This window comes from Schistocerca serialis, chromosome 4 (assembly GCF_023864345.2).
Source record: "Schistocerca serialis cubense isolate TAMUIC-IGC-003099 chromosome 4, iqSchSeri2.2, whole genome shotgun sequence".
NCBI lineage: Eukaryota > Metazoa > Arthropoda > Insecta > Orthoptera > Acrididae > Schistocerca > Schistocerca serialis.
This window is the reverse complement of record NC_064641.1, coordinates 464,921,028-464,933,474: the sequence shown is the minus strand read 5'-3', so window position 1 is coordinate 464,933,474 and position 12,447 is coordinate 464,921,028. Positions and strand designations below refer to the sequence as shown.

At 42.9% G+C, this 12,447-nt stretch overlaps 1 protein-coding gene across 1 annotated transcript in view; it reads right to left on the bottom strand.

Annotated features, from left to right (window-relative positions):
- Positions 1-660: 660 nt before the first annotated feature.
- LOC126473859 (TWiK family of potassium channels protein 7) overlaps positions 661-12,447 on the bottom strand; it is a 440,647-nt gene continuing 428,860 nt past the window's right edge. Inside the window, exon 6 of the mRNA XM_050101187.1 lies at positions 661-1,720. Coding sequence (XP_049957144.1) covers positions 1,598-1,720 — 123 coding nt within the window. The 3' untranslated portion in view covers positions 661-1,597. The remainder of the gene's footprint in view (positions 1,721-12,447) is intronic.

The window sequence follows — 12,447 nt, the reverse complement described above, 5'->3', positions numbered from 1 at the left end:
TGGAACAACATTGAGGACGCTCTAGTAAGATAACGCATTTTGTAGAAAGAAAATGACTAAGCACTTAAACACATCTTGCACTTTCTGAATATTGTATCTCACTGGAAGAAGTTAATGTTAACTATAGAAATAATGAAGAATTATGATGCAAGGATGCTGAGATAAAATCTTGAAATAAATTTAGTTCTTAAAATTCATATTTCATTATATCCTTCAGATAAATAAATAGATCACCCCTCCTGCCCCCCTCTCTCTCCAGATATTACGATAGTTATTAACATGAATTAAATTTTTTTAATTTGTAGTACAGCTCGCTTGCCTATGCCTTCTGTGGTAACATTTGTCTCATTACCGAAATGTTGTGCTTCCTCACAGCGAAATTTCTCGCAGTTTATTAAAGTTTACGTTGACATATGGATGGAAAAACTCATCTTTTTGTACAGTGAGGCATGTTTTTGCCTACGATCAGTAAGTCAATTTCTTCTAATACTGAACAGTTACATAGTTTTTTCTGGATGTACCGTTTTTCTGTAAAATATTAACGTTTAATGACTTCTTCAGTTTCGAAAGCACTTTTGAAGACGCCTTAAATTTTCCGTGAGTCACGTTTTATTTTAGAATGTCTCACAGTGGATGTCATGACAATTTAAGGAAAAGGCTAGTTTTCAGTACTTGTTTATTAACTATAAATTAAATAATAGAATAGGAGCACAATTGCAGTTTTATTGTTTTCATGTTTTAATAGTGGGTGATATGAGTTGTGGTATTGTAAAAAATAATATTAGCAGTGTAATAACCTCACCATTACACTATTAATATCACTCTGTCGTTCACGATTAATGAGAAGACGATCGTAGTCTGTCATCATGTTTGTTGGAAATTCATTGAATATCTTGCCATTTCGTCACTTTCACTTGAGGATAATACTGTGGGAAACCCATCACGACTCCAAATTTACTTACGCTAGAAATTTTATCACGTCAAATAACTGTTTCTGCCATAGTCAGTAAACGCTTCATGAGTAGTAACCTGATGAAGATGCCCACAGAAGTGACCGAAGCACTGCAAGGTTTTGTGCAATCACGCCGGAACGCAATCAGAAGAGTTTTCTTCAATTGCTCTCAGGAAATCGAAAGCCACGGGCATAGAGGAAAAGTTCTCCTTTTCTTGACGCCACGGTACAAGCATCTTACAGCTGTCAAAGATTACACGTGTATTGCCCCACTCGAATGTATAAGATTTCCTCGAAGGTGGGTGGGTGGACTACACGGCTCAGGGAGTTCCGACAAAGTGCGTTATCTGTGACTTCGTGTAAACATGTACCGATGTTGTAAGTACAAGATATGATAAATGTTCGCAGAAACGCGTAGAACACGACGCGTTACAACATATGACGTGCCGGCAAGTAATCTAACACTCGAATCTTTGTGCTCTGACAGTACCAAAACGACAGTCCGCACCGCAAGTGTCAATTGCAGCGAAGGCCGAGACGTTACGCAACAGCGAGCGCTGCAGTGCTGCGCCCCGTGGCGGGAAGTGGAGTCGCGGCAGCAGGTCAACGGTGGCTGGCTAGGTAGCTGGCTTGGGGGCGCAGACACTAGACAGTCGACTCATAGATGACGATGACCGGCGGCTGATGCTGCGGCCGCGCCAGATCGCGCAGCACCACGGCCATCGCCTGCTCCCACTCGGCACGCTCCTTTGCACCTTTCTCGCCGCCCTGTGAACACAGCATATAGCCTCGGTTGTAGCAGTAGCAGTAGCAGCAGCAGTTGCAGTTGCAGTAGTACTACAAGTCGTATTAAACTTATAATTTATGGATGTTCCAGAACCTATGACGGTCTACTAAATACAGAATTAAGGGAATACGTGTATCAACGCCCGGTATGTTAAATCTGTTCTGATACAGGTAGTACCTATCGTCTTATTTGCATGGCTTGATATCTTCAGTTTCAATGTAGGCAACAAAGTCACTGGCCATCTGTTGGCCGTGTTATGATTACAGTGTCAGATGATCCTTCAGAAGGAAGTGAGTACTGGTGTCCCAGTGATATCTTGTAAGGTACACAGATGGCAGTTGTCATTTGTGGATGTTGTATTCAACCAAGCACATGCAGTGCGGCATCTTAATGCAGTGCAAGCTGAAAAACCGGTATTTTTTATCCAGAACGTATGAACATTCGGTCGTGTTGCTAAATATGCGAATGCCTCTTCATGCATAGGTTGTGGACGCACTACAGGAAGACAGGTCACTACATAAGACGAGTTGGACAAGGTCGCCGACGCATTACAGCCCCACACGATATCTGGGTAGCGTTGTATGCATACCATCAGAGCACTGCAGGACGATCTCAGAAGGACCATCTCGCCGATCAGACGGTAATGAGTTATGAGGAAGTACTGTACGACCCAGACGTCCTGTTCGAGTATTTCATTTGACATGACATCTTGTAGCTCGCTTTCAGCTCTGTCATTCCCATGTCAACTGGCAACTTCATCACTAGCGAAAAGTGTTATTCACAGATGGGTCCACATATCCTCTGATGCAAGGTGACGGTTGTGTGGAGACCCATGGCGAGCAGTACCTGCCAAATGTTCGGCCAAGTTGTAGGAAGGCTTTAGTGTTGACAGCCATATGGATCTTATGCAAGTCTGCAGGCTTTCGTGGCCGTTGTTACTGAAGTTAAAATCTTCTGGATTATTGGGCCGCGTCATGTTTTTTCTAAAGTGTTCGACGTTTCGACCCCTCTGCTGGGATCTTCCTCAGGATCTTTTGGTGTCCACTACTGCTAGAACACTGTCAGAGACGACTGTCGCGCCCACTTATAAAGGGGGAGTTTTCTGGCGTTAGTGCTGGAGAAGTGATAGTATTGGTCAAAATTCATATGGCTACCATTGGTGGGCCATAGTCATAGGCTAATAATCCTGCTCTGATGCAGAAGAAGGGGCGTTGGTAGCTCATATCCTGTGGATACCATTGGCGGTCAATCGTCATTGGATAGAAAGGCGCTATTCCACACTTATGCTGGAGAAGGGTTATTGGTTGAAATGCCTGCTACCGCTACAGTCAATGATTGGTCGTCATCAGTGACTAGATTCCAAACAGACAGAGCAAGGGAGGGACAATGTTTACCCAAAATATTATTGTCCGCCGAGGTGATATGCAGCGCGTTATTTATGCCACTCACACAACGCGGCCGCATATTTACTTCCTTGATGGCGGGGAGCCACGATGCCCGAAGCACACAGCCGTCCTCCCTATTGAAATTAGATGCATTCTTGGAAATTTCAACCGCTTCTCGGACCTTCCTCCTACAAATGTTTGTTTCCTTAGCCAGTACACGTACGTTATTAAAATCGATGTCAGAGCCACAGTTTTCGTAATGTTCCGCTACTGCCGATTTTGCACTTTGTTTTAGCCGCATGTGCCGTTCGTGTCCCTTAATGCGTTCTTTAACAGTTCTTCCTGTTTCACCTATATACACTTTGCCGCAGCCACGTGACACTTGATAGACGCCTGCATTGTGGAGGTAATCAGGTGCATCCGTTTTCCGTCGTTGTCCATGACTACTTCACTGCCAGGCAGTCCACCGAACAGATCCTGCTGGACCATGTGCTGGTTGCTGCATACTGTGGTGACCCTGGATTCCTACTAATGCTAGGGCCTATATGGCTGATGTCAGCAGAGATGTCTTGTGAAGCCTGGACACTCAAGTTACAGAATGGCTGGCGGTGAATCCTGACTTAAACTCCATGATCCATATGTGAGACATTCTATAAAGACGTGTCCGTGGTCGTCCTGTTCCACCACAGACTCCCCAAGAACTCTCATGAGCTTTTATTGAAAAATGGAAACGAATACCACAGGGTGACCTACGCAGACTTACAGAGGGCATGTCACGTAGATGTAAGGCGGTAATAAACGCTCAAGGAGGGCATATGCATTATTCAAGTTCACAAAGTCCAATGAAAAGCATCCAGAATAACAGGATGTATGATAGTTTCCACTTTGTTTTCGACACCTGTCAGACATTTAAATTCTTTTTAATGCAACGATCGAGGATGTAATGTTTTGTTGTGTACTTCACTTGTGAATTATAAAGCTATAATTTGGCAACATTCTCAATCCTCAACCTGTTGTTCAGAGGAGTATGTTAGACACCCAAAGTCTTGTTCCTCTAAATCTTTTGAGCAGTTTATAAATCCAGAAAACTGCCATCACTCACTCACATTTTTGAAATACACAGCCTGACAAAAAACTGAAGCATCCAGAATATATGCTCGGATACCAGTGTAACTTTGTACATAAACACGCCATTGGCAGGTATGTTAGATAATGGTTGAGATTGTATTTCTCTGTGATGTGTGTGCGTAAGTGTTGTTTGCGTTGTTAACACGCCTTATAGGGTATGTACGAGGCATGAAAGTCAGAAGTTGAGTGATCACTGTGAACGATACGGTGATTCTGCGTATTCCTGTAAGACAGATTTATCAGCATTTGACAGACAGTGAAAGGGGAGTCATTGTGGGACTCCACTTGGCCATTTGGTCGGATAGTGGAATATCTAGATTTGTGGGGCACTCGGATGTGACAGTGGCCCTAGGTTGGACTGGATGGGAACGTCATGGCAGGCATACTCATCATCTAGTTTCTAGTCGACACCGTTTTGTACACCAGTCACACCGTAATCCGTCCACATTTGCGCCTGTCATCCGAGAAAAGGACTGTAATGCAATCCTTGTCAAATTCTCTGTCAGCCCACACCATTATTAGTCGAAAAACACTGCGGTTGGAGTGGTGCCATGACAGGAAAGACGAACTGCTGATGAATGGTGTTCCACTGTGTTCAGCAAAGTTTAGCGCCTCTGCGCTACCCCAGATAGCCGTCGTCGGCGATATAGCGGCGACGTGTGGGGAGTGCCCATTCTTCCAATGTTTTGCAGAGGCACAGTGGTTCCGGGAGTCATCAGCCATGACGTCCAGTCACGAATGGTAATGACTGAGGGAGCGGAACTGTGTAGCATAATGGTACGTCATAGACATCCTTCGTCCCCATTTGTTATTTCATACAAAAACATCACGATGCCATTTTTCAAACGAACCATCCTCATCCACACATGGCACATGTCTCTTATGAACTGTCTGCGTAGGCTCTTCCTTGTCCAGCAAGATCCACAGATCTGTCCCCGATAGATCATTTTTTGGACCATCTCTGATCTCAACTCCATCCTAGTCCCAGTATCCATGACATCGATGACCATTTACAACAGTTGTTGGCAATCTTGCAGGAGAGGCTAAACTACGAGTACACTCTACCGAACCGAATCGGTACATACATCCAGGGCAGAGGTGGTGCAGTGTCGTACTGATGTGTTGTTTCCTTCTGACAAGTTATTTGTGAACTTGACTTTATATAGTAATCACTGATATAACATCAAATACTGTGTTAGCCCATGAAGTCTATTTCGTTTCGCCCTTCCTTCCTGGGTGCTTCACTTTTTTGTCAGGCTCTGGATTAGTTTATTCCTATAAACTAGTTTTCGAGTCTATTCACGCTTATCTTCAGGTTGAACTTCCATCTGCCCCATCGGAAGATGAGCCTAAAAAGGTCCAAAAACTTAATAATGGATGTAAAGAAATATTTTGAAAAGTTACTGGTTGCAGTTCCCTGTCGTATGCAAAAGCAGCAGCAGCAGCAGCAGCAGTAGTAGTAGTAGTAGTAGTAGTAGTAGTAGTAGTAGTAGTTGTTGTAGCAGTTTTATTCATCCGTAGACCACTTTAACAAGTATATTGGTTGTGCCTTGCCATTACAACTTAAGAACAATTAAAAAAAATAATTCATATATACTAGCATTTACACACTAACAGGTCAAGTTTCACAAGGATGAGACAAGAAGTCGGCTGTGGTGTTATGGCTTGTAACAGCCGACAACTCGCCTGAAGTAATTTACAGAATCCAAGGAAAACGTAGAACAGGATCGCCCATTGAAGACAGAAGCCTCCATCCACCGATGGTAAGGGCAGTCTGTTTAAAACCAAGCAACCTCATTCGGTTTATCCGAAGCGTACAATATTGTTTGTAAACAAGTTTTTTAATAATTTAAAAAGCTATTGCTTCAGTGTTCACTCATTTCTCATTACCAATGACTGTAGACATTACACACATTATTTCAGACAGTAACAATATGCACACTCTAGCTGACATTAGGACCACAGCGATGATGCGTGGTTTCCATTTGTTTTGTACAGCAACTTCCCATTTGCTAGCAGGAAAAAAGAGACACCGTGACAACATAACGAGTGATGTGCTGAGGTCGAAAAGTGGTCACTGTGCTAGTATCATACATTCCAGAACTTTGAGGAGAAGGTTTTCCATAAAAAATGTGAGAATGTTATGTGAAATGCTAGACGTGTATTATTATTATTTTTATTATTATTAGTAGTAGTAGTACAGTCATATTCCTTGTTAGTAAATACTGTTTTGACTTTTGTTTATTTTTTCGTGGTAAATGTAGTGTGAGTTCGAGCTAAAAGTTTCATGGTCACGGAGAAATCTGTTTGTACAGTAATTATCAAGGCAATTTTGATGTGTCTAGCTGACCGGAAAATATACTCACTTAATGTCGTTAGTATTCCCAGTGCTCTGACTGGAATTCACAATGAGGTCGACTACATTTTGTTACTGTTCTTATTTTTATTCTCTGTAGTTTGAAAACTGTGATGATATGTGAAATTGTTTCGAAGAAAAGAACCCCATAGCTGAGCTCCGAGGGTGCGTATGAATAGTATGTAACTAAAACATTCTGAATGTTACACACTGATGACAAAACTGTAAAACCATCACATGCTAATGACAACCAGCAGATAGCGACACGCTGACGTTGGGTCCGTAAATTGAGGTCCGTAAATTACGGAAGAATCTCACGAAACACATAAAGAATCAGTCACCTTCAGAGTAATGTTACTGTATACTATCTGCACCTAGCCAAGAATTGCTGTGACTCTGTCTTCTCCTACTTCACCTCCCCCCCCCCCCCTCTCTCTTTGTCCTAGAGCTCCCTCTGGTCCCCATCTCTCTGTCCATCGCCTCCTTCCCCCTTTTCTCTGTACATCTTTTCCTTCCTCCCCTCGCTTTCCGTATCCTCCTGCCCCCCTCCCCACCTCTCTGGCCATTTCCTTCATTCCGCCGTCTATGACTATTCCCTCCCACCTTTCTCTCTGACCTTGTATCTTGTCTATTGCTGTTTGCAAATTCAGACCGAAATAAATCAGTCGAGTACTTGTTTTGAATGTTGGTAACAATGTTACCCTTTATGCCTGGATGTTCATTATAACGCAATAACGTTTCCTCTCTCTCTATGGAAGTGGCAGAAATGAGAATGTTAAGGTGGATGAGTGGGGTGACACGAAAGGATAGACTAAGGAATGAGTATATCAGGGGAACAGTGAAAGTGGGGCCCATAAGGAAGAATATCCAAGAAAGTAGGCTAAGATGGTGTGGACATGCGCAGAGAAGAGGGGAGTACTACGTGGGGAAAAGAATTGTAGATATCGAAGGACGAAGGAGAAGAGGAAGACCGAAACTGAGATAGAAGGACAAGGTAGCAGGGGAACTACGGGAGGAAGGATGGCTCAGAGAAGAAGCACTGGACAGGCATTTATGGAAGAGAAGGATCCAGAAAAGCAACAACCCCACATGACGTGGGAAATATATTGTTCTATAAAACATGCACGTACTCCAATGCAACGTTGTGTTAAAATTTCGAATTAATCGATGAAGAACTTTCGAAGATTTAAGATTTTGAATAAACGAACGTCTACATTTTTATTGATATAGAAGGCTATACAAATGTCCTGTTTCATGTTTTACTCAGTATGATGTGTCTCGGAAAGAGGGCAAGTAGCAGGTGTCCCGCTGCTCGCCGGGTTTCAGATACTGGAACGGCAGAAATCGATTACAATTCTTTTTTTTTTAATATTGAGGTATGTGCACCGTCCGTCCAAAAAGTTGCGAGACCGATTTTATTCTTGGCTTATAGGCGTAGTAGCTACAGCGGCGGCTTGAAACAACTGTAAACGCCAGATGTGCACTCGACCAGTCAGTTGTGAGCAGACGGTGGTAAGTAGTGCTTCAACGCTTATGTGTCACTAATCATAATGGAGAAACATCTGTAAATAAAGTGCTCAAGACATTCTCCACAGTGTTTTGAAGAACAGAAAAGTGTGTACAAAGTCTGCCCTGCACCCTGACTTCCGAACAAAAACGACGACCCGTGGACGCCTGCCGCAACTTAATAGAAATGCAAGACGCAGACAATTATTCTGTGGAAAAAAAAATCATAACCGATGGCGAGACTTGGTGTTACCGATACCGCACTACCACAAAACGACACAAATCACAGAAATTCACGTAAATGATCAAAGCTTTGATAACGTAAGCAACATTCACGTCAATATGACGTAAGACTTGAAAAACATCCGAAAGAAGGAGTTTTCTAACACTTTCACGTGGTTGTATGAGCGCTCTGAGCGATGAACTCTGAGTGGGGTGGGGGGTAGGAGGGGGCGGGGTTGTGTTGAACGCCTGAGGCATTAAAACCACCACCTTAACTTTTCTCTACTTTTTATTAACGCAGTCCCAAAACTTTTCACGTTGGTGCGATGTATCTAAATCTACATCTATACTCCGAAATTCACTGCATGGTGTGTGGCGATGGGTACTTCTGGTATCACTCCACCATCATTTCGCCATTTCCTGTTGCATTTGCGAATGGTGCAAGGGAAGAACAACAGAGAGTAAACCTCCATAATGGAGGAGAAGCAGTCATCAATCACCGCACTTCACCATTTACCAACGTTAGGTGTACCCTCGCCTCCGGCTTTAGAGTGAACTTACCCAGCCAATAAGGGTGGGGGGTTCCGGATTAATGTGGACGCCGAATGACAAAGAAACTCTGTTGTTCTCACATTAACAAATATATTGCGAGAGGTGAAATAAGTGATGAACGGGGTAATAATACCAAGTCAGACCGAAGATTGTAAGCCATATCTTTAGATTCGCAGTTCGGCACTTAAGCACGGATGAGAAAACCATTGAGTTCGACGTCGCAAAAGGCCAAACGTATTCAATGAACACGACGCCCCACATATTGTCTGTCATACAACTTCAACAGGGTACGGCGCTGGAGGTGTCCAATGGTGTCAGCACAGCTTGAGGCTACGGAGAGCAATTGAAGTGGTTAGTCGCGAGTAACAACAGTGCTGCAGTGCCAGTGGTGTTGATACAAAACAGAGCTTGACAAATATAAACAAAGCAAACATTGCATTATATGTACAACAACAATTGCCAAAGTTGACATTTCGTCGGAAAGGAACCCAAGGAATTTCCCAGAGTGAGAAAGAAGTGGCAGATGAAATATTATCGCTTCTGCAAGTTGAGTTAGTGGGATGTGTGGTGTCTTATACGCTCGACTGTGCGGACAACGTACATAAGGAGTACGGTATGACGATACGTGCTTAACAATTGAAAGTGATACCGAAACAGGTGTCGAGCCATTCATCATTCTTGTCGGACAGGGAGTCACAAATCCCGTCTCCAGTGTATCTTAGTAAAGGACAATCGTTGTTCAAGTAGCGGACACTAAACATAATTACGTACGGGAAGGTCATCCGTAGCATATGAAAAAAAAAGTTTGTGAACAAATTTCGAATAAGTCGCAGCAACAAGATCGTGTACTGCTAAGAAAAAGTACAGATATTCCAGGGAGGACAAGACGCGCTTATTGCAAAAACTGTTTTGGTGCGTTTCGAGGATGCTCGATACAATTTACGGGATGTGCATGACAGTGGCCTACTGCGTTATGCACATCAAACTGTGCGCGACATACATTACCGTGATTTCAATGGAAACAGTGGATGGTTGCGTAACTTCAAATAGTGCTAGAGAACGGGGAGGCATGAGATAACGAAATTTCAAACAAAGCATCAACTTGGCGATGCACAGCCAACTCGGAAGCGCCTGAAAATTTGTAGATGATGTAAACAAACTTATCCTATCTTCCAGTAAGAAATATTTTATCAACTCCGACGAACCGGGATTTCAAGCAGAAATGCATATGAAAAGAAGCCTAAAATTTAGAAGTTCCAAGAGAGTTACAGCAAGTTCAACTAACATGAATGCCTTAACGCATTCGTATACAATTATACCGACTGTTAATATGGATGGTTAACTGGCTGCGAAGTTGTTTATTGTGCTGCTGGAAGTTGGAGGTGCTCTGCCACCTACTATTCTTACTCGTGTGCGTGATCTTGCAGAGGCAATAAATATTTACATTACAGCAAGCAAGAGTGGGAAAATGAGCGTAAGAGAATTACAACTATGATACAAGCTCTGCCTTTGGGGAACAGCTGGTCGAAATAACTTGTCTTAGCTCGATTCCTGACCTGCGAATAAAAATCGTAATCCTTTAGTTCAAACTATCCCTCAAGAAAAATTCATACCACCTGGAACCGCTGGACTAATAAAGCTTCTGCGTGTTTGTTTTTCCGTGCCTATCTGCAGCTACGCCTTGAAGGATAACCATTTTCACGATAATCTCTGCGACAGTCTGTTTCACATTAGTCTGAATGCCATCACATTACATCTGTTTTCATCATGTCGTTAGATTAATATGATTCTATATGCATTCTTTAAGAGTAGACACCTGGCTGAACAATATGCGCGGTTTGTAACTCCCAAGAAGTTAGCCTTTGATGTTGCGTACGTCTGTGATCACTGTGGCGCGCCGTTTCCCATTCGATATTCATGGTGCAAGTCAGTGGTTTGCTTTGAACATTTCATGAATGTCGACGAAGTCCGTTTGGTGAAGTGTGATACTTACATTCTGTAGAAAGTTGATCTCTGCATCTCTCGGGCACTCATTTTCTGTCGTTCTCCTGATGCACGTGGTGAGTCATTAGCAACTGCTGTTTTTCCTGTCCTAGTTGTTAACACAAAATTTCCAGTAAGCCTTTCTAAAGATTGAACTTGCGACCTCGCACTCAACGGTTCCCCACCGAGCTAAGAGTTCTAATTCCTCCGCTTTTCTCGTTGTGGTCATTTTACTATGCGTATGTTGGAGGAAGTAAAATGTTGCCTGAATCTTCTTGGAACGTAATCGCCAGAGTTTGAGCAGTAAACCTGTGCGTGATGCGTAAGAAACTTCCCGCACCGTCTGTCCTTGGAGATCATTGAGCACCTCCTCGACGCTTTCGCACTTAGCGAACGATCACGCGATGAAACGCGCTGCTGTTCGTTGCATCTTATCTCTCTCTTCTGTTAATTCAACCTTGAAATGGTCCAGCACTAATGAGTAAAAGAAAAGGACAAGTTGCACAAGTGTTTATTACAAATATTATCTTTTTTCTCTAAGAAGAACAAGACTGTATCGATCTGAGCTGCAGTCTGCCGTCGCCGCAACAACGGAATGATACCACTGCGTACTGAACACAACAGGATTCATATGAAAGTCGTTTGCATGCGAGGAGGTAAACCAAATTTGTATTTTTCGACACTTCCCACAACAGGGAATACTGGAATGTGGAGGGTCGAGAACTGCACAGTAAACTTCAGATCAATGGAGGATGGTTCTCTTCGCGTACCAGTTCACTTCCAAGGGTGACACGAGCGTGACTTCGATCGAAGGAGAAGCCTAAGGAATAGCATTTATCAAACGTCCCTGAACGGAGTGTATTTAGACAAGCACAACCTGTGGGGTGGTATATTTCTGAGTGGGCGTGCAGATTTTCGAGCCTTTCTTTGTACTAATGTGACTGCTCAAGTCTAAGGAGATGATAGCGTACCTGCTACGTGCGTGCGCTGTATTGCTCCTCATGCTTATCACGCTTAATGTGCACGTCATTTATTTTACACTAAGTTGAGACGAACACTTTGTACATCTCAGACATCTTACAAGTCCTAAAACAAATTCATTATCTGTAAAAGTGTTTCCATTGTTTGTGGCGTATCATGTAGGCCCTACTGTAGTCTTAGGCAAAGTTTTCTCTCATTCTACGCATGACATATTGAATTATTATTTTACTAATTTTTTAATTAATTTATAGTAACTAGGAACATGAAAGCATCATCATGATCATCATCATCATCATCATCATCATCATCATCATCATCATCATCATCATCATCATCATTATCATTATTATATTTCTATTATTTTAAAAAACTGGAGCTGCATCCCCTTTCACAGCAGCGCAGTGGGAGGAGCTTTGTCTGGAATCAGGGAATGATCTTCATGTGGATATTTTCTCCATATTTGAAGGATAAGGAAGTAAACCTGAACTGTCTAACGGCACAGAAAGTGTAGGGAGATTTATGTCTGACTAGTCCATAGCTATACGTCTGTAGGTAAGCTACATTCCCGGTCGAGTAGTCAGTGATAAAAGATGGA